Raw genomic sequence first — 21093 nt, forward strand, 5'->3', positions numbered from 1 at the left:
ATTTCCCAGATAATACACTGCATTGGGCGGGTGGTTGGAGGAGGGTGTGTATGTTCTAAAGCTCAGCTGGTAAACACTAAAAGAAGCAAATTCCATTGTTTTGCATTCAAATAAATAAGTAATTAGGATGTACTAATAGTCTTGGCTCTTTCCCTCTACTAAAAGACTGGGGAAACTAACCTCTCCATGTTCTTCTTGTCATTGTTCTGCGTTCAGGCTATCAAATCGCCTACCGTCTGGCAACCAGCAGCCCAAACAAGTTCACCACCGTTGAAGTTGGCTCCACCGTCAGGCAGTTTGTGGCGACAGATCTCCTCCCTGAGTCAGCATACATCTTCCGAGCGTCTGCCAAGACCCGGCAGGGCTGGGGGGAGCCTCTGGAAGCCACAGTCATCACCACGGAAAAGAGAGGTAATGGCAGCAGCTGCGGGGGGGGGGGGGTGCAGTCATGACACTCTGTTTCCTGTAGTTGTCCAATGATCCTCACCAACTCAGGGAACAACCATTGATGCTCCTGCAGGTGATCTCACTGATCAGTCTGGGATAGAAGGGTTAAGAGGTTTCAGGAAGTAACCTGGACCTCTGTGGCTCAACCCATTCCATGCACTTAACCTTGCAGGGTTGTCTTTTTGAGGGTCAGCTTATTTGCAAGTAGGTCATGCTGGAGATATATGGTGCCTTTTGTAATAAAACCATTTGTTTGCAAACAATCAGTGAGCAGATGGGGATCAAACCCCCTTGCAGGCAATATTGACAGCACATAGCACTATAACATGCCAAATGGAGGGGCAGGGAGGGGTACGTACTTCAAATCCTATATAGCACCAATTAAGTCCGATGGCCCACCAGTTCCTAACCACATCTGCTGCCGCATCTGCTGCAACCTCCAAGCCCTGTGCGATCCTGGTGAAATGCCCTGAAATTTTGGGCAATTACAACCATCTGCATTTGTCAGGCATCTCTGAATGAGCAGTATCCCGTTCTCTTTAAGCCTATCCATCTGAGCATCCCTCCCCCCCCCCAATAGACACTCTTCCATAGAACAGAAAGGAGAGTACTCTTGTTCTGGAAAGCATCTTTCCCGCCTCTCCTTCCCTGTCCAAGATAAAGCTAATTTAACAAAACTATGTGAGAGACACTGCTGTGTGCCTAATAGCTGCATCACATAATTTCCTTCTCTCTTGTAGCAATAACAATGGGCCCCATTACTGTTAAGCACTTAGGGTTCTCTGAATACAAGAGCCGCTGTATAAAATACAGCCTCCCCCCCCCCCTAATGTATGGCCTTGTGTCCTGCCTACATCACACCCTGCTGAGCAATCAGAGAGAAAAGTAGTTAGGTTCCCAAGAACTGGATGGCGTAAAAACACAAATTGACCGTGCATGTACTAAAATTAGGGGGCAACTACGCGCGAGGTTTGCTGTACAGCTATGCATTAAAGTGCAGGGAGGGTACTTGGAAATAAAGCTCGTACGTTTTTACTTCGCACCTCCCCAGCAGCGTCCATATAGAAGCATTTGTGTCCCACTTTTCAGCTAAAAGGGCTCCCAGTAGCTTACTTGCAATAAATTAAAACAAGACAGCCCTGCCCACAGGCTTACCATCTTAAACAAAACGCAACATGCAAGGGGAAAGGGACAGGGAGGGGAGAGGAAGAAAGCAAACTCAGGCACCACTACTTTAATAGTAGCACTTGTAATGACCAGGTGGTACAGAAACAGTTCAGGGGCAGGGAGCACCTGAGAGAGCAAGGCTGATGAACGAGCCCTGCTTCTCATCTCTCCCACAGAGGCAGCTGGGTGGAATAGGTTCTGCCAGGTCTGATGGAGCTGGTCTTTCATTAGAATGGCAAATGGCCTGATATCTAAAGGCAAGCACAGACACGAGATGAGGATGAGCCAGGGAGGCACAGTTGACGGAGGATCTAGGAAATAGGTTTGCAGGATAAACCAGCATCTTTCCATACCGTGCGGTGTGGCTCTTGTTTTACTGTCACATTTGAGCACAACTGGAAAGGATGTGGGTCACAGTCCTGCCACACAAAATGGCAATTGTGCATCCAGTCCCTTTTTCTTCTCTCTGTCATGTTTTGTAAGGTGATGACAACATAAAAGTGTTTATTTCCCCTCCCCTGTTCCATATTCTAGGGTGCTGCTGGGGCTGGGCTGTGCGTATGAATGACCACATCCTGCCCTGTTTTCCCTTTGTGGGGAATGAGAAACTGGACGTGGGGTTGGTGTTTCTGACGACAACCCTGTGATCAGCATCTCACTTTTTCCACCCTAAAATTGGGGTGGAGCACTTGGGAGTTAGACACTCCAAAATTTAAATTTCATTCACATTGGACTGGGAATTGGGCACCTCTGTAATCCTTTAAGCTCCTTTAGGAACCTATGTGTCAATCGGTTATGTAGAAATACAAAGCATGTCCTGAGCTCCTTATAGCCCAGTGCACTTGTTAAGACCAAAGCAGCCCTGGATTTCTATAATCCTATGGATTTCAGTGTTACAGAGATGCCCTTTAGGCTTTCGATGCAGCCTGCCCGGAGTGGAGCTGCGAGATTCTGCATGGCAATCCCTGCTGCTAACAAGAAATCACTTTTTCTCACCCTGTTTGAAGGAGGGACAATAGAAAGACTTTGTGCCCTTAAAAAAACAACACTGAAGGGGGACTGCAGGTCATGAGCTGAGGATACACTTGGCATTCAGGATCTCCCAGCTTCAGTCCCCTGCATGGACTCTCTGCTTGGTCGGGGGTTATTGTTGGCCTCACCTGCCAGAAATAAGTGTTCTTGGGATTGCCTAAACTCCTGTGGGCTGGCACCATTTCCTACTAGCAGCTTTGGAGCTTATGGGGCAGTGTGGGAGGTTTTTGAAATCATTACAAAGAAAAGGACTGGAACTTTTGCTTTGCTTGATCTGGAAGTTACAGTGAGTGCAGGATGCTGCAGCATGATTGCTGACGGGAGTGAGGCATTATCAGCATATAACACCTGGGCTCAGAGATCTGCTCCGGTTGCTTAATTGCTTCTGGGCCAAATTATATGCTATTAGCATAAAAAGTCCTTAACAACCTCGGACCTGTTTACCTACAAGATCACTTTCCCCCATCTATGCCCACTCAACCTCTTTGATCAGTGGAGTTGGCACTTTTACAGGTGCCACATGATACCCCCCACATTATTTCAAAGAACTAGATTATTTAGTGTGGCAGCACCAGCACTTTGGAACTCCCTGCCGATTGATATCAGGCAGGTACCTTCATGGAATTCTTTTTTTAGACAATCCTACCCATAAGCTCAGGACACGGGTGGCGCTGTGGGTTAAAACACAGAGTCTAGGACTTGCTGATCAGAAGGTCAGCAGTTCGAATCCCTGTGATGGGGTGAGCTCCCATTGCTCTGTCCCAGCTCCTGCCAACCTAGCAGTTCTAAAGCATGTCAAAGGGCAAGTAGATAAATAGGTACTGCTCCGGCAGGAAGGTACCATATTTTTTGCTCTATAAGATGCACCAGACCACAAGACGCACCTAGTTTTTGGAAGAGGAAAACAAGAAAAAAAATTCTGAATCTCAGAAGCCAGAACAGCAAGAGGGATCGCTGCGCAGTGAAAGCAGCAATCACTCTTGATGTTCTGGCTTCTGGGATAGCTGTGCAGCCTGCATTCGCTCCATAAGACACACAGACATTTCCTCTTACTTTTTAGGAGGGAAAAAGTGAGTCTTATAGAGCAAAAAATATGGTAAACGGCATTTCCGTGTGCTGCTCTGGTTCACCAGAAGCGGCTTAGTCATGCTAGCCACATGACCCGGAAGCTGTACGCCGGCTCCCTTGGCCAATAAAGCGAGATGAGTGCCGCAACCCCAAAGTCGGGCACAACTGGACCTAATGATCAGGGGTCAATTTACCTTTACCTTTTTACCCAGAAGTTTAGAAAGTTTGCATGCATTTTAATGTATTTTAGTCTGTTCTATTGTGGTCTAAACTTTCTGTATGTTTTAAACTATGGTCGCTTGCAATTTTTTAGCGATAAATTTTATTGTTTTATCATTTTTGCGAACCGCTTTGAGGGTTTTTTTTCCCTACCATCAAAGAGTATATAAATTTCATGAGGGAGAGAGAGAGAATGCAAGATGCAGCCCTGCTTCCTGCTTTAAGGTACACACATGAGAAGAGAGAATCCAACCCCCCTGGGGGACCAGCAAACATTTGCTTCCTCCAAAAGAACAACCCTGAGCACTTAAGCGCCAACCTTTGTATCGCCCTGTAGGGCTCCCGCCATCAGTGCCGAGGACTCTCTGTAGCTGATGGCTTTCTATTCTTCTGGCATCTTCTGCTGATAGAGGGCTGCTGAGCCATAAAGCAAACGTTCCCAGGGAGGCAGGGCAAGAGAGGAACTCAGGAGACAAACTCTTCTTTGTGGGAAGTGGCTGGAGGTTCCTGAGCCGCTGTACGTCCCTCTTTGTGGAATCGGGAGCCAATGGGGTGGGATGAAACGAGTTGTTTAGAGGTGAGCCGCCGTGGCTTCGCTGATCAATGCCTGCTTTATTACATGCCACACATTTTAATCAGAATCGATAAGCTCCATGATAAACAATTAAACAATTATTCCTCACTCTATTGAGTTTTTCGGTTGAAATCAATGGGTGCTGCTTTGAAGAGACGGTTGCAGGGTGGGAGCGCTCTAGTATGGCGTCCCTTCATCGTGTGAGAGGGTTAACCGTTCACTGCCTCCAGAGATTTCCCAGCTGCCTGTGAGAGGCTGGCTTATTTAACTCTGGCGCTTCAGAGTGATTAAGTGCAGGGACTCAAGAAGAGTCCCTTCCTGCTTCGCTCACCGGGCTTGCCCTAAACTGCTGTACGGCACTGCAGGGATATTGGCGCATGTGTGTGCAACACAGCCATGTGGGAAGTGTCCGTTTTGCTAGGGGAGGCAAATCTCCTCAGCTTAATGCTATCTATTCCAGGGCGGCAAATGAGCTGCCCTCCAGGGATCCTGCAGGACTCCCATCCAGTAGTGTGGGAAGGGGGTTCTGTGGGGCAGTGCACCCTGGGTGCCACCACTGAAGGGGGGGTGACAAACTGGAAAAAAAGGAAGTACAGTCATACCTCTTGTTACCTTTACTTCAGGTTAAATCTTTTTAGGTTGCGTCCCGCAGCGACCCAGAAGTACCGGAAAGGGTTACTTCTAGGTTTTGTTGCTCGCACATGCACAGACGCTCAAAATGATGTCACAAGCATGCGCAGAAGTGGCGAATCGTGACTCGTGCACGCGCAGAGGCGCAGACATGGGTTGCGTTCTGCTCATGTTATGAATGGGGCTCCGGAACAGTTCCCATTCGCAACCAGAGGTACCACTGTATTTTAAAAATAAACTTATTGAAGCTCCTCTCCGAGAAGTGGGTGGGGCTTCCCAGGTCCCTTAGGACCTTCACCCCACCCCCAACCCAGCTGGCCAATCAGCTGCGGACTGCAGGCGGGGCGAAGGCAAGGAAAGGGCTGATGCTGCCAAGGCCAGCTTCCTTATGCTGCCGAGGCTGACGTCCTTTGCCCCCCGCCAGCAGCAGATGGGTTTTTTGGGCCACGGCGGCAGCCTGCCGAGGAAGCAGTTGCCTGTGCGCAGAGGGCAAGGCCACAGCGGCCACCAACAATTGTTGGGTTCTGCGGGGTGCGGGTGCCTTGGATGACCTCCTGGGCCGCTAAGCCAAAGCTGCTTATGCTCACAATGTTCAGTAAATGAACCAGAAAATAACACTTGTGACTGTATCTTATTTTTCCTTCTTTTAATAATTTGAATGTGTGGGTGGGTGTGACAATAAATTTTCTGCACCGAGTACCACGTGACCTTGCTAGACGTCTGCTCCCATCGTTCCTGACCATTGGCCATGCTGGCTAGGACTGAGGGGAGCAGTTCAAGAGCACGGCATTGACTCCCCAGGATTTACTCGGAGGGCTATGGCTCCTTGCTGTCTTGGGCAGTGGATCATTCCCCAAATCTGCTCTTTGGAGTCGCCTGGGAACAAACAAGGGATGTTGCAGATAATCGTAAAGAGGAGTTCATAAAAATGCCCTGTTTGATTACTTGAACATTTCTTTTCCGCCAGGCCTTTGGCTTTAAATTATCTGTGGCCTCCTTGAGTGGGTGGGGTGGGGTGGGATGCTTTAACCCTGCCCTTTATAAATATGAATGTGTTTTAGATTTTCCCTTTTTAAAAAAAGTATTTCTGTTGAATTTTATCCATATAACGCAAATAACAGAATAGAACTTCATGAGTCAAACACACAAAAACTGAACTGAACCAAGGCTGACATGGGATGTTATATTCATAAGAAGAAATAATAGCTCACATTCTTAGAACACGAGGGGGGGGGTGTTAGGGCTGGAATAATGTTGTGATTGGCATAAAAACAGAATGAACATGGTACGGAGAAAAGTTATATTGATCGAGGCTTTCTGTTAGCTGAATCTGGCCTTTTACAAGTGTGGGCGTCTGTTCCTTCCTCTCCATCTCACCTGTGTCACCTTTGGCAAACTGGGGCATCACCTCAGCGCTTGCAGAAAACACATTGAACTTGGCAGGGTGTAGGATCTAAGTGCTAGACTGGAGCATGACGCCAGTGACGACTGGGGGAGGGAGGGAGAATTGGAACAGAGGGCAAGAACCTGGGTGGAAGTATCTATGCAGGATGGAAAATTGGAGCAGAGTTCAATAAGGAAATTTCAGTCTCATGCAGCCTCTGTTCAAGCCATGGCTATGGGCTTTCTCAGGCAAAGTTCTCCACAACCATTTCATCTCAGCCTTGCATTGATTCTACCTGTGGAAACCACAGGTGTTCTCTGACCTTGGTGACTCTTGTGAAGCTTCCTTTTTGCTTTCACTTTCCTCAAGGCCCAGAGGAGCAAGGGCTGTTCAACAGGGAGCAGAGTTGCCTCTTTTTAAAAATCATTTTTATTTGATTTTGCAAATTTATATTTGTAAAAATCCAAATATAAATCCATATACAGAGATTCCTCTGAATCTTGCAACTCCCCCCCCATCCCCTCCATGGGGTCCCATTTTGAACATTTACAACTGCATATTCCTCCATATACCGGTAACTTTTATATCAGTCCATAATGTCCATGGTATTTGTTAAACTACAAGTGAAATCAAAATCCTGCCAGTGTTTCCATCTGCTTACAGTGGTCTCCTAAATAACTTAGAAATTTTCCCCATTCTTTTATAAAGTTTTTGTCTTCTTGATTTCTGAGTTTTCCAGTCAGTTTTGCCATTTTGGTAGAGTCCCATCAGCTTGTTTTGCCATTTCTCTCTTGTCTTCTTTCCATCTCTGTGCTAGTAACATCCGGGTAGCTGTTGTTCCATACATAAAAAGTATTTCCTGCTCCTTTGGTATGTTGGTGCCTATAATTCCTAATAAAAAAACTTCTGCTTGTTGTTTTTTTAACAAAGGTTGTTTTAAACATTTTTTTCACTTCATTATATATCATCTCCAAAGCTTTCATTACCATACAAGTCTGCCACATATGATAAAAAGTACCTTCTTTTTCTTTACATTTCCAGCAGATATTTGTACTTGTCCTATACATTTTTTGCTAACTTACTGGGAGTCAAATACCACCGGTACATCATTTTCATATAATTTTCTTTCAGTGTACAACATGCCGCATTGCCTCTTTTAGCATTGATGCAACAACATATTAATGTATTTTTAATCTTTGTTGGAAGCTGCCCAGAGTGGCTGGAGAGACCCAGCCAGATGGGTGGGGTACAAATAATAAATTATTATTATAATATTATTATTAACATATGGAAGAACTAGTTGGGCTCAGTGTCACTGCATTTGTGGATCTTCTGTTTATTGCCTACCATCTAAACTTTTTTCTAAGAATAACAACTTTTATATTTCATTCCAGAACGACCGGCTCCTCCCAGTGACCTGAAAGTCCCCCAGTCCGAAGTGACTTCCCGAAGTTTGCAGCTACATTGGATTCCTGGGAGCGATGGGTCTTCTCCGGTGCGCTACTTCACGGTGCAAACTAAGGAGCTTCCCGGCGGCGAATGGCAAACATACTCTTCATCCATCAGTCATGAAGCTACTTCCTGCGCAATTGACAGGTACCACAGAGAAACTCACAGCCAGAAATGGCAGGAGACACAGCACACCTTGACCACAGGTAGCACCTTCTGACCTTGGAGGCCCAGAGAGACTCCTCCATCATTGTAGGAAGGGGGTCAATGGCATTGCTTCAGAATTTGAGGCACATTCAGCACACATGGCTTCCCCCAAATAACCCTGGTAACTGTAGTTTGCTATTGGTGCTGCAAATGATATCTTTGTGATGAACTTCAGTTCCTATGATTCTTTCAAGGAAGTCATGTGCATTGAATATACACATGTATGGTGTGGAACTGTCCATACTTGAAGACCTGACTTGCAGAGAGAAGATCAAGTGGCAACCCTCCATCTAGTTGCTCTAGTGCAGGCCTGCTAAAGTGAATGCAGTGGTTCTGGGAGTGAATAGGTTTTGGGTTGTGGCTCTGGGAATTCATGCAGAATAAAGTAATAGGTTATTGATTACGTTTGTACATATGGTTCTAGTCCTGGCACAAATCTGCAGTCCTGTGCCCCTCTTCCAACTCCACCTTGAAATCCCAGGTGCCCTTGAGTGGTTTACAAAGACTCTGAGGTGGGTAGGTGTGATGGATGGCTATAGGATTGGGCAAATTTACGGAGGAGCGACCAGGCACACTGGGTATTCTCTGCCTCAAGCGTCAGAGGCAGCAATCTATCTGAATACCAGTTGCTGGGAACTACAGGAGGGGAGAGGGCTCTTGTGGTTGGATCCTGCTTAAGAATTTCCCACAGGCATCCGATTGGCCACCGTGAGAACAGGATGCTGGATCAGATAGATGATTGGCCTGATCCATCATTTTGATCTTGCTTTCTTGTTCACATGGAACAGGATGCAGTAAAAGGGACAGAAGCTGGATTCTATGGCACTGTGTTAAGTGGTGTGCAGAGACATTGCTATCCTTCAGCCTTAGGTTGGCTGCAGATATGCAATGTGTCATGCAATAGTCGTGACTGCTCCCCCACCCCAGCCTTAAAGGAAGTGCTACTGATTCTAGTCTACAGCAGTAATATGCTGACAAATCAATGTAGGTGAACAAGTTCCATGCCGATTTGTGCTTTGCCTTGGTGGGGGTATGGTAGCATGATGGCTGCTTGCAAAGATCCACCCTGTTCTCCCTCCAGTCTTGTTTTTTTTTTGGGGGGGAGCAGCACCCTCATTCTCAGTTGGACTCCATGTGGAAAGTCTTTATCAGAGGGGAGGGTGAAATTTTAAACCCAGACAAATTGTTTTCCAATTGTTTTAACATGAGATAATTGGCAAACGGCTGGCTTTTCCCCTTCTCCGCCTTCTCCTCCTCCTTTCCTTGCCCAGCCCGTCAGCAATGCAGGAAAACCCAGACCTTTGCAAAGTCCCTTTTTTGCAGCGATACTTGATATTCATTCCCCCCTCTGCTGCATTGAGATTCTGTCTCTGTGAGTTCCTTATCTTGTTTTCAGATGAAATGAGGGCAATTTTATCTGTATGGCCATACTGAGGAATAGAGAGATAACATCGCCCTGTTTAAACTGCGTTATCCAGCCTTCATTAGATTGTGCTGGAATTAAAATTCTTGAAGTGATTGCTTGCTGAAGCCACCCTGTACCTACAAGGAGACTTGCCACTTGCTGTTCATAACACACACACACACACACACACACACACAGCCCTCTGAAGGAAATGAGGCTCTTTTGAAAATCTTATTGGCATACCAGCAAAGGAAGCTGGCTAATGGGATGCGGATCTTTGGCATCAAATTAGAAACTACCAGCTCACTGCAGTTTGAAAATGTTCAAGTGTGAGGAATTACTTTGTCGGGCAATCATTTTCACCATCAAAATAAAGGGCTGCAGGGCACAGGGGTGGTCTGTTTATTGAGCATTGATTCTGATGTGCTTACAGGGCTGTTACATGAAGCCATAGGCACCAATTCTATGGGACTGAGGACATCTGAGCCCCCCCCCCCAAAAAAAAAACTATATTGGGACAAGAATCTTGAGGTGCCAGGCCTTGCCTGTATTATTTTACTGGTACTGCTGTTGTGGGTTTGTCATGGATTTATATTCTTATACAGCCCAGTGAATGTAGCGTCATGTACATGTCTCTCTGTGTGTGTGTGTGTGTGTGTGTGTCTGTGTGTGTGTGCAGATTCTGAGATTTGTTTACTACAAGTTTAATGCAAAATGTAGTTTTGGCCAGGGTAAAAAACCAAAACCATATTTGTATATGTATGAAGAACTGTGCTGCATTTGGAGAAGTGGAATGGACGAGCCCAAAGAGGGAGAGGTGCACTTGGGCAGAGACAGAGGGAGAGATGTCTGTGTGATATGTTTGTGCATGAGTGAGTGACTGAGAAAGAGAGAGTGGTATTTGTGTGTTTGTGGTCTGTATGTGTGCAGCAGTGTGTGTGTGTGTGTGTGTGTGTGTGAGAGAGAGAGAGAGAGAGAGAGAGAGAGAGAGAGAGAGAGAGAGAGAGATGACCAACCTGTATGTTTTCTTCTGGTCTTGGGGAAAGCTCCCTGTTGTTATTAGACTACAACATCCTCATTGTGTATATATTGGGTGTGGGTGTGTGAATATTGTGTGATTTCCACAAGCAGGACCACCAGGACATAGCTGACTTCCCAGGGCAAGTCTGAGGTGTGCCACACAACCATTTTTTTTTATTGGTACACACAGCACTTCCTCAATATTCTCACTAGCCCCAAAAGGTTGGGGACCCCTGTCCTGTTGTGAAAGAATTGATCAAATAGCAGCTATATCCTGCGGTCTAATAGGACAGCTGCCCCTTTCCCACTTCCCCATTCAATCCAACGGAGAAATGTAACTTGCAGACCCACAGGTTGTTCTCCGTCTGCAATTTCCATGATTGCGGCAACTCTAGAGCATGCATGTGCATAGCAGCCAGTCTCCTGTCTTCATTTTTCTTCTTCTTCTTACCAAGATCCAAGGAGGGGCAAATGTGTTGCCAGGTTCCTAAGAGCATTTTCCCTGCGGGGGCTGCTCAGAGCAATTTAGCGCACACTGTCCATCACGCCTCTGTTTTATCCCACCACGTTTGAATATTCCGTCCCTGGTAATCTTATCTGCATTGCTCCTTGGCCCTCCAGGACCAAGCCCAGCAACTGGCTTCAACCGATTAATTAGCTAAGCCTATTACGTGGGACTCTGGACCCGAGCAGACCTTGTTAGCGACTCAAAGGGAGGCTCCCGCTGGCTATGCTGGAAGCTCTGCTGAAGTCACCTCAGCTGGAAGTCAGTCTTTGCATATCTTAAAGTCACTGAGTACACAGAAAGCCTGCAGGGAATCCCCTGTCACTGTCTGTGTTAAATAAGCTGAGTAACACTATTAGTTGGAAACGCAACCACGATTAAAAAGCAGCACTCCTGGAGCACAGTCTCCTAGATTAGCCAAGATCCTTGTGGCTGGGAGCCCACATCATCTGTTCATCTGTTCTTCCATTTGCTCTGCTTGCCCTTGGATTAATCCACTGTTGTCTCCTGCAAGTGGAACAAGGGCAGGTGTTATTTGACCATCACCGGGAAAGAAAGGTCATGTTGAGGAGCGTGAGCAGCCCTTGAGAAACAGGAACCCTGCAAAGGGGGTGTTTGGGTTTCAGCTCGTGCCTCTAAACTGGATCAGAAGAGCCTGGCAGCAGCTGGATCAAGCCAAAGGGGGCCCATCCAGTCCAGCATTCTCTTCCACACAGCAGCCAAACAGAAGCCCCAAAGGCAAGGAAGATTGGAGTATGACTGCGGTGCTCTCCCCACCTGGGATGTTCTAAGGCATACTGCTTCCGACACAGAACACAGCCATTGTGGCTGTTAGCCATTGATAGCCCTCTCCCTGAATTTGCCTCCACCCCCTTGTAAAGCAATCCAAATTGGTGGCCATCCCTGCTTCTCGGGGAAGCAAATTCCATGGTTTAACATGGTTCAATAGCGTGGCTTCAGGAAAAGGGAGACATATTGGGTAATACAAGCTGTTCGTACAATATTTGTTGTGGGGAGAGCTGCTTAAGGCAGCTGTGGATAGCCAGAGAGAAGGATTGATCCCCATTCTGTTAACCCTTTCCCATTTTGCAGACTCAACCCATTTACTTCCTACAAGCTGCGTCTGAAAGCAACCAACGATATTGGAGACAGCGACTTTGGAGCAGAGACTGAAGCAGTCACAACACTGCAGGATGGTAAGGGCACCCCAGCTCAAAACTGAGCATAGCTGTTTCTCTTTCACAGTAATCCAGGGATCCATCCCCCAGTGCACTGGGTCCCAGCATTGCACCTCAGGATTAGGGGACAGGAAGATGCATAGGGCTAAAACTCACCGTTTGGGCGTTATTGACAGAGGCAGTAGCACAGTTTAGCCTCCTCAACAGTGAAGTGCCCTGCAGTGCCTTCAGATAATGAATCTTGCTGATTTAAACCCCGTTTGATTGTCTTCCAGGTTCTGTGCTAACGAACCATTATCTTTCCTGAAATTGAATAATTTAACAAGGAACATTAAAAATGAATGTAGAATTGAGCCTATGTTTGGAGAACTTTCTCCAATTGTTTTCACTCCAAATCCACTTTCAGGCTGCAGAAGTGCTAAACGATTGAATGAGGGGGGGGGGGGGGAGAGTGCATGTCCAGCAAGCACAAACATTTTAGACTGCTGGTTTGTACAGGCAAAAAGCAATTTACAATTGCAAAGTGCTTCTCCCCCCACCCTTTTGTCTCGGATGAGTTTCAGGTGCTTTTTGCTCAATAATAATAAATGGAGTACAGTAATTGTTCGGTGCATGTGTACGGTTGTTTGATGTAGACATGAACTTTCCTATTCAAGGCAGTCTTTAAGGTATCACGGGTTAGGGTACAGAGGCACATCCACGTCCCCAGTGGACAGGCAGAAGGCGAAAGGAAAGTAATTGCCTGATGGCAAGACTGAGGAAAGGCAAGACAAGATGGTAGCAGACAGGTGCATGAGCCAAAAGGTACACTGATAAACAATCTAGCAGGTCAATAGAGAAACAGGTACACTGGTCCAACAGGAACTTTGTCTTTCTCGGGAGACAAGATGCTCACATTGTGAAGAATCAGGCTGAAATCTGAGGCTCCATAAGCTCAAGTGAAACCACAACGGTTTCTTCAATCGACCAACATTGCTGAACCAGTGAGCTTCAGAGGATACAACTTTTGGCAAGCTGTCCTGCTGAAACACAGGCAATGGCATGCTTGGGCTCAGTCAGTAGAACCTGTGTGTGTGTGTGTGTGTGTTTGAGATTCCTGGTGTGTTATTGGGAACAGATCTTGATCTGAGATGAAGATGCCTGCCCAGACCTTTCTCCAGCATTGCATTGGGAAGAGAGGTATTACAGAAAGCATCGACTGGAGCTGGGTGGAAAATGTGAGCTCACTCCTCTCAAAATCTGTGACTACACTTCAGATCATGTCCCACCCCCCTTCATTCCAGGACAGAAGGCTTATACGCACCCTTTGCCTTGCTCTTTCCAGGCAGAGTCTAGCACTTCCATGCTCCATGTCCAGGCTTCCCCCCTCCCTGAACTTTAGTGCTCAGTTGAAGCAAACTCAGTTCAGTTTTTCTGCAGATTGAAGCTCACTCTGATTGAGCTTTGAAGAGTGGGTTTTTGCGGGCAAAGCATTGGAGGTTGGGGTAGGTGCTCAGACATGGAGCTTTCAATTGTAGACTGTGCCTGGAAAGAGCAAAGTGTGGATAAGACCAAGCTCTAAATGTGTTCCCACTGCACCTCTGCTGTTATCTACCCCTCCCTGCAAAAGAGATAACAGAGGTTGGGGGTGTCTAACTAGAGGATGCTAATGAATCCTGTCTATTAACACCCCCCCTTTTTTTCCTGTGGAAAGCAGGAGTGGGGACTTGCAGGGAAGAGGGTGCTCTGCTTCACACATTTGGACTTTTGTGATGCTCAAATAGTTTTGGAGGAGGAATTCAGGAGTGAATGGGATTGCAGATAGGAGGAAGCTTGAGCGGGGTGTGTCCATTTCATCCCCCCCCCCCATGTCCAAAGAGCTTCTGGATTGTGGCTGTAATGTGGAGGATACTATTCCTCTTGGACAGCAACTCTGCAGTTGCAAAGACGAGTGACTCCAGTTTGTGTGGCTTTCATGTGTCAAGTTTACTTTGGATAATCTTTGTTTTAAAACCCGCATTGGCTGCAGTGTACATTCAGCGTCTCTTCTGAAAACTCTCTGTTATTCATAAACTCTCTGTTAAGAGCATTCATAAGTGATGCACATAGTGCATAATAGCTCAAGAAGCCCCTCTTAGCATAACGCATGAAAAACAGCATGCATGGGAGCATCTAGTGCTGTTCTCTGGACAGGCAAATCAACTGCAAAGTTGAATGTGCACTGATTCCAAGTTGGAAAAGTTGTTTAAGTAAATTAGCCCTCACTGAGCATATTGTCAAGAACTCTAGAATCTTAGTTTTACCTGAGATGATCATAAAATGCCTGGCTGTTATAAATCCCCCAACATCAGGGCGAGCTCCTTTGAAAATAAACCATTTGCAATGCAAATGACCCTACAACTTCTTTGGGCTTCCAAGCAAGCTTTGGGCTGGTGTTTCTCCCTGTGTCTCCTGGGAATTGGATGTAAATGGAGTTTCAAAGGCAGGGGTAGGGTCTGTGGCTCCATATCAGGAGGCAGAAATCCCCAGAGGTGTCCGCAAGCCTTGGGATGTGCTGAAAGTTGGCCTTTGAATCCCATCCTTATCTTTAAGCTGCCACAGTTTGTCTCATCTCTCTCTCTCTTTTGCTGCAGCAGACTAGCACAGCTGATGTTCTGGGGGTCATTCCCATTATATATGTCTACATAGATAGATATATCCTTCCCAAAGTGCACTTCGGGTTGAGTTTTGGAAAACCCAGGGCCCCCACTGGCCTCTATACAACAGAAATGATTAACTGTAAAAGCTGCTCACCTCCTCAGCAAACTCAGAGGATTTATTTTGCTGAGCAAACCCGCTGCGGCTAGTGGAGCATTTTAGTGTGGAGAGCTGGGAGCGCCTGATAAGCTTCCCCGGCTTTGTCCCTGATACATTCCGTGCATTTGCTGCACAGGTAGGATAGATGCTCAAAGCAGGTTTAGGCAGCTGGGCCTCTCATAGGTGGGGTGGGGGAATGGCGGGAGGGAGGCCCCCACTTGCTCCTTTGCAGCACAGCAGTGCCTCCGTGGCATGCCAGGCGAGGAAGAACTTCCAGCAACAGAACACGTTCTCTGCTTCTCTGCTTCTTTGCTTGTTTCTCACTTTAATGCCTGTTTCCTTTATATATCCATATTTAGTTCCAGGCGAACCACCAAATTCTGTGTCTGTGACCCCGCATACCACGTCCTCTGTCCTCGTGCAGTGGAAGGTTAGTAGCATATAAAAGTTGGGGGGGGGTCTCTTGACCAGGGGAGTGCAGAAAAGCAGGCTCTTGGGAAATACACAAGGGCTGGCGGTCCAAACAATTCCTACCTTTTTCCAGTCACTTGTGGGGGCAGAGGGGAAGTTGCACACCTCTAACCTTCTGAGGAGGGTGCTAGACTGAAAGCCCACAGCCACCAGTTGCCCTCCCAGCCTAGACCTTGCATGCACATGAACCAGAATTTGCCCTGAGACCACACACTTTGGTTGAGTCTCCCTGCAATTCATCACTATCTATGTTAACAGTCGCTGTTGTCTCACTGATGTCTATTGTGGTGCGGCTTAGCTTGCACAGAAGACCTTGTTCATGCAGCATTAACACTCTCAGTTACAACATGCTGAACAAATGCAAGGTGTGTTGAATGTTTTCACCCAAGGAGGTGTGTGTAGGCATCAATCAGCAGCTCACCTCCCAGTCGGTCGTATAATGGAACAAGCGGAAATGAAGGCAGAGGACCGCGGAAGGCCACGTGTTAGGAATAAAGGCCGATCCTGTTGATAGATTTTGGGTGGATAATACATGTGAAATAGGTGGTAGTTTAGATAATTGCGTGCTTTTTATTTCATGAAAATGTAATGGGATAGTTGCACTCGAGCCACATCGAAAGAACTGAAGGCAATTACATGTCATTACCACGCTTATGTTATTTGGGTGCTCAGCAATTTAGACGCGAGGTAGTTTTCAGATTTACAAAAAATAAAATAAGCTTATACTAGCTAAATGCTGAGGAAACACAGTCAAAACAGCAGTTATCATAGGTTACCCAGCACAAGGCAATGTTTTAACATGCTGTTTGGAAATGCACTGAAGCTTCTCAGCTCATTGTTTCGACCCATGTTGGAATGAATTGAGACTTCTTTGTAGAATGAGGTGATGGTTCTGTAGTTCAAGAGTGATTTCAAAATCCCTTTAGTGTTAAATTTAACTTGGGTGCTTTGTTCTAGTCCATTTCTGGTTTTGATCCAATAATTTGTCCAAATTTTGCAGCGTAAACAAATAGCCATTCTCACTCCTCCAGACCTGGCTGGCTGCTACTCATAATCACTTTTACCTGCCTCTGCAGATCCTCTGGGCCTCTCGTAGAGATAGACAGAAAATCCTAAATAATCCATTACCATCAAAAGCTGGGTTTTGTCCATGAAAGTCGGATAAGAGCAGGATGCCCTGACCTTTCAGCAAAGTACCTTTTCCAAGGCAGAAGTATGATTATCAGGGAGGCAGAAAAGAAAGAGCTTCCCTTGCCATTTATCTCTTAGGTCCCTTTGTGCCAGGTATCTAAATAGCTTCTGATTCTGACATAAGATCTGGACTCCAGAGGGAATCCTGCTTGCTTGCTTTTTAATCAGGCTTGATGTGGATCAGGAGGCTTTTATGAGGGACAGGAAAAATAGAAATTGGGGGTGGGGGTGCCGTAGAGCCCTTGTTATCAGAAACTTGATTATCAAAAACTACTTGTTAATTGAACTGGCTGCATTTCCCCTACGTAGATTCTGATCAAGGCAGCCCTATGTAAACAGCCCTCATTTTTATTCACATTTTTAATTAACCAAATGTTACGGATGGTCCCCCAGGCTGTTCAAAAAGTTGGCCTCAGGCAGATGACACAAGACTGTATCAAAATATGTTACTTGCAAGAGTCCTTGAGGCTTCGAGATCAACCCCAACCTGGAATTAGGAGAGCAAATACAATATTCAGAGCCCCAGAAGTGATAAGAAGTTATGGGAGTCTGAAATGAGACCATGCTATTTTATTCCAGGGGCTGCAGTATAATAGACCAGGTGTTGGAGGAAATAGGAATGTAAAGAATACAAATCTTTTACTTCATATATGCATGTCTGCACTGGAGTCAAGCTTAATGCGTTGTGGAAATGGAAGAGACTATTCCTGGCCCACCTTGACTGCACCAAGCATATATTTGGGAGATGAGGCAGATGCGTGCATGAAGAAAACAATGGATGTGTGGACCCAATTCATTCATCAGTACAGGACTGGTGACTGGGAAGGTGGAGTTGTTGTAATCCATAAGGGTTACATGTCTCTTTTAATGAGTTCCCTGTCTAAGATGCAGCCACGTTGAAGCACGGATACAGCTAGTGTCAAGCAACTGAGCCACAAGAGGGATTCTGCTCAGCTCCCTATTGCCCTGCTGCTTCACAGCCTCCACTACCAAGGTGACAGGTGCGATGTTGAGGTACAAATGCTGACGTCTCCTTCATCAGCGCAGCTCAGGATTTCACAGACACTGTGGCAACCATGGTCTGTCTCAATGTTTGTTAGGCCCAACAGCTGCTGCAGTTCATACATTGGACCCAGTTTTCTGTACTGGACAGGATGAAGTTGATCTTTGGGGAAGAACTCCTTAGTGCCTCTTTATCATTGGCCGTTCTCAGCCTGGTTGAGGTTGGACTTGCTCTTATTTCAAACCTCCTTCACGTGGTTAAAAGCTCAATTGTGATAGTCCACACATACCTCAAACTTAATGGAGCCAGATGGTCTTCTGTTGGCCCTAAGGGAGCATCCAGTTTACTCTCTGTTATCTTTGTGAGTTCCTGGAACACACATGCTGTTAGCGCAAGAGCTCCGCAGATCCCCCTGATGTCCGTCTCCCTGATGACCTACAGAGTTGCAAGGAACATAGCAGCAGAGACAGCGTCAAGAGCTCAGGTGGATGAAAACTTATGACATGGCTTATCCCCAAACATTCAACTGAGTTTTCATGGGTGAGGAAAGAAATGCCCCAGCTTAGCCTCTATCCATGTGGGATGCTGGATGCCCCAGTGGCATGCCGTGATATTACTGCTTAGTACTTTGAGGATAAAATCACTGAGATAATTCCTGGCCTGGATTCTGCTTTGGGATCCAGGTCCAAAACAGAGTCATCATCTAGAGTGTCATCTTGGATGACAATGAGGACTGATGAGTGCTTGCTTGGTCCTTGTCCTTGGCTGGTGAAGCCTTGTTGAAGGTTATCATTAAATGCATATTGTGTGAGGGAGTAATGTAAGACCTCTATTATCGAAGCCACCACTCAGCCACTTGACTTGGTGAAATTATGCACTAGTTTCAAACTTTATATTCCTAGCCAAGGTTGGCAAGTGGGCCATCACTTAACAACTCTGTAAAGTCTCAGACGAACTGGATCCATTTTTGACTTGCGTCTCAGGTTTGGGATGGAAACCGCCTTTGTCACTCTTGTTGATGTCCTGTGTTGGCATAGATAAACCCTACGTGACAACCTTTACCTTCAGGGAGCGTGACCCTGGATCTGCCAGTGACCTTTGACTCTTCTGCAGTGGTTCTGCTCCTAGCTGATGGGGCGATTTCACAAGAGACTGTTGGTTTTCCCTGGAGAAGTTTGCCATTGGGATCCCATGTGGTCAGGTCAAACTGTATTGCCTCCATGTGGCTCCATCTTGTCCCCCTTGCTTTTCAACATCTACCTGAAACCACTGAGTGAAACTGTTCAGGCAGAGAGGCTCCCATATACAAAGTATTGCAAAGGATGATGGGATGGGATACTCAAGTCACCTCCCAGACTGTGGCTGCAGGTTGTGTCCCATCAGCCTTTTAGGTACAGGACACCTTGAATGTTGCTGTGCCTCTTGCCCCAAGAAGCTGATTGGAGATGCTTGTGGTGTCCTGGATAGTCTCTTTCATGTCCTTTTGACTTTGCAAAGGATGCTCCTTTTCGGCCATGCAGTGAAATATCTTGGGCTATCACCAGGGCATCTCCACTTCATCTTAAAGCAAATCTGCATGGATGACTGTTTTAACAACCAACATTTAGGCTGGATCTCATTTATGGACTAATACTGGGCACAAGCCTTGTCTTACCTAACCTATTTTTCCCTGGGACATTTTGCAGCCTCCAAATGCTGAGAGCCTGAACGGTCTTCTCTTGGGATATCGCATTTATTACCGGGAGTTGGAGTATGAAAGCACGGTCCCAGGACTGGAGTCCAAGGTCATTAAAAACCCTTCGGCTTTACGAGCAGAGCTTACAGGTGAGCAGCCAGTGGGGTGTGTGCCTTCCCCTCACTTTATGCAGTCCAGTTATTTACCATTAAGCTCAGTCTCCAGTGGCTTTAGAAGGGGCACTGAATTGTTTGGCATCTACATCAAGATGTGCAAGTGCTGAAAATGGTTACTGGGGGAAAAACAAGAGGAAGACAGGCACATGCTCTGAAGCTCCCTCTGCTAACTGGCCGGTGGATTTATGGTATCTCCAGTGGGGTCACTCAGGGGGCCTGCTGTCCTTCCTCTCCCACCTTCAGTTATTGCTTCCTGCTTTCTGCTGTTTCCACGTTGTGGCTATCTCGATAGTAAATCAGGTGTTCAGAGCTCCATCAAATTAAAGGCTTTATTGATTGGGAGAGAAGAGCAAAGGGTGGGGGGAGGGGGAGACCCTGAGCCAAGCCAGTCAGAGCATCGTCTGCCACGCCATCAGAGGCGCTGCTCTCTGAGGATGTTGCAGACAGTAATGTGAATAAGTAAATGCATAACATGGAATTTCCAGGGGGGTGGGGTTGTCTTTCTGTCTCCTTGGTTCACAGTCTCTAGCACAAATCCCCTGTGTTCCAGCCCTGGCAGGATCTGGAGGGGGCCTTCTGCCCTAGAGCAGCCTTGCCTGGTGCCTGTTTGTTCCGCGACTCTAAGGACATCTTACGCTTCCTCATATTGCCTGCTTGTTTGATTTCTCTCTGTGGCAAGGAGGCTGAGCAAGCCCTCGTGACTGATGATCTTTCGACACGTTATCTAGAAAGTGATGTGGCTTTTATTGCCTGTCAAGGTGCAGTCCTCAAGCTTAAAGCTGTCTCTGCGTGCGCCGCATCATTTCCCGCTGCCTGTGCTGTACATCATGTGCAATAACTGTTTTCCTTGCCCTCTTAACAACTTTCTGCTTTGCTTACCCTGAATAGCCCAAAGCAGCTTCAAGACAGTGAACAGCAGCTCTGCATTAACGACGTATGAATTAACACGTAAGTGCAGCGGATGTCCAGAAACACACACACACACACAGAGAGAGAGAGAGAGAGAGAGAGAGAGAGAGAGCGCTGCAATACTGGGGACCTTTTTAGGGTCTTATACCAGGGCCACATTAACACCATACTTTTAATGTGTTGTGATACCACTTCAAACATCCATGCTCCCCCAAAGGATTCTGGGTGCTGTAGTTTGTTAAAGGTGATGAGCATTGTTAGGGGGGTTGGTTGTTAAACCACTGTGGGAATTGTCACTCTTGGAGGGAAATAGGGGGTCTCCTAATAGCTCTCATGAATTTTCATGAAATCTGTCCACAGTGATTTTGTGGCCTGCCTCAGTCCCGTTTTCTTGCACGTTGCCTGGGAAATATTATCACCCTTCCAACAGCAAAAAAACAAACAAACCCCGAAACAAATGCTCTTGTGTATGAACTGGCAGGAGTTTGAAAGTCCGTAAAAATGTCTGTTTCATATAATATATCAGATGGTTTTATTTATTATGCCGGCAAAATTTAAGCAGTAAATCAGATACCATCAGCTGTCTGTCTACCTGAAACCGGCAGGCA

At 46.5% G+C, this 21093-nt stretch overlaps 1 protein-coding gene across 7 annotated transcripts in view; it reads left to right on the plus strand.

Moving 5' to 3' along the window:
• The window catches only part of SDK1 (sidekick cell adhesion molecule 1), a 580479-nt gene that overhangs the window by 499964 nt on the left and 59422 nt on the right, over positions 1-21093 (plus strand). For 5 of the 7 annotated variants that reach the window (XM_083711227.1, XM_083711231.1, XM_083711229.1 and 2 more), the window contains exons 30-35: positions 217-411; positions 7916-8117; positions 12200-12303; positions 15420-15490; positions 19411-19549; positions 20465-20524. In XM_083711227.1, coding sequence (XP_083567353.1) covers positions 217-411; positions 7916-8117; positions 12200-12303; positions 15420-15490; positions 19411-19549; positions 20465-20524 — 771 coding nt within the window. The remainder of the gene's footprint in view (positions 1-216; positions 412-7915; positions 8118-12199; positions 12304-15419; positions 15491-19410; positions 19550-20464; positions 20525-21093) is intronic. The other 2 variants (XM_083711232.1, XM_083711233.1) reach the window with 1 other exon arrangement.

The sequence above is a fragment of the Podarcis gaigeae genome (assembly GCF_964106915.1).
Source record: "Podarcis gaigeae genome assembly, chromosome: 14".
NCBI lineage: Eukaryota > Metazoa > Chordata > Lepidosauria > Squamata > Lacertidae > Podarcis > Podarcis gaigeae.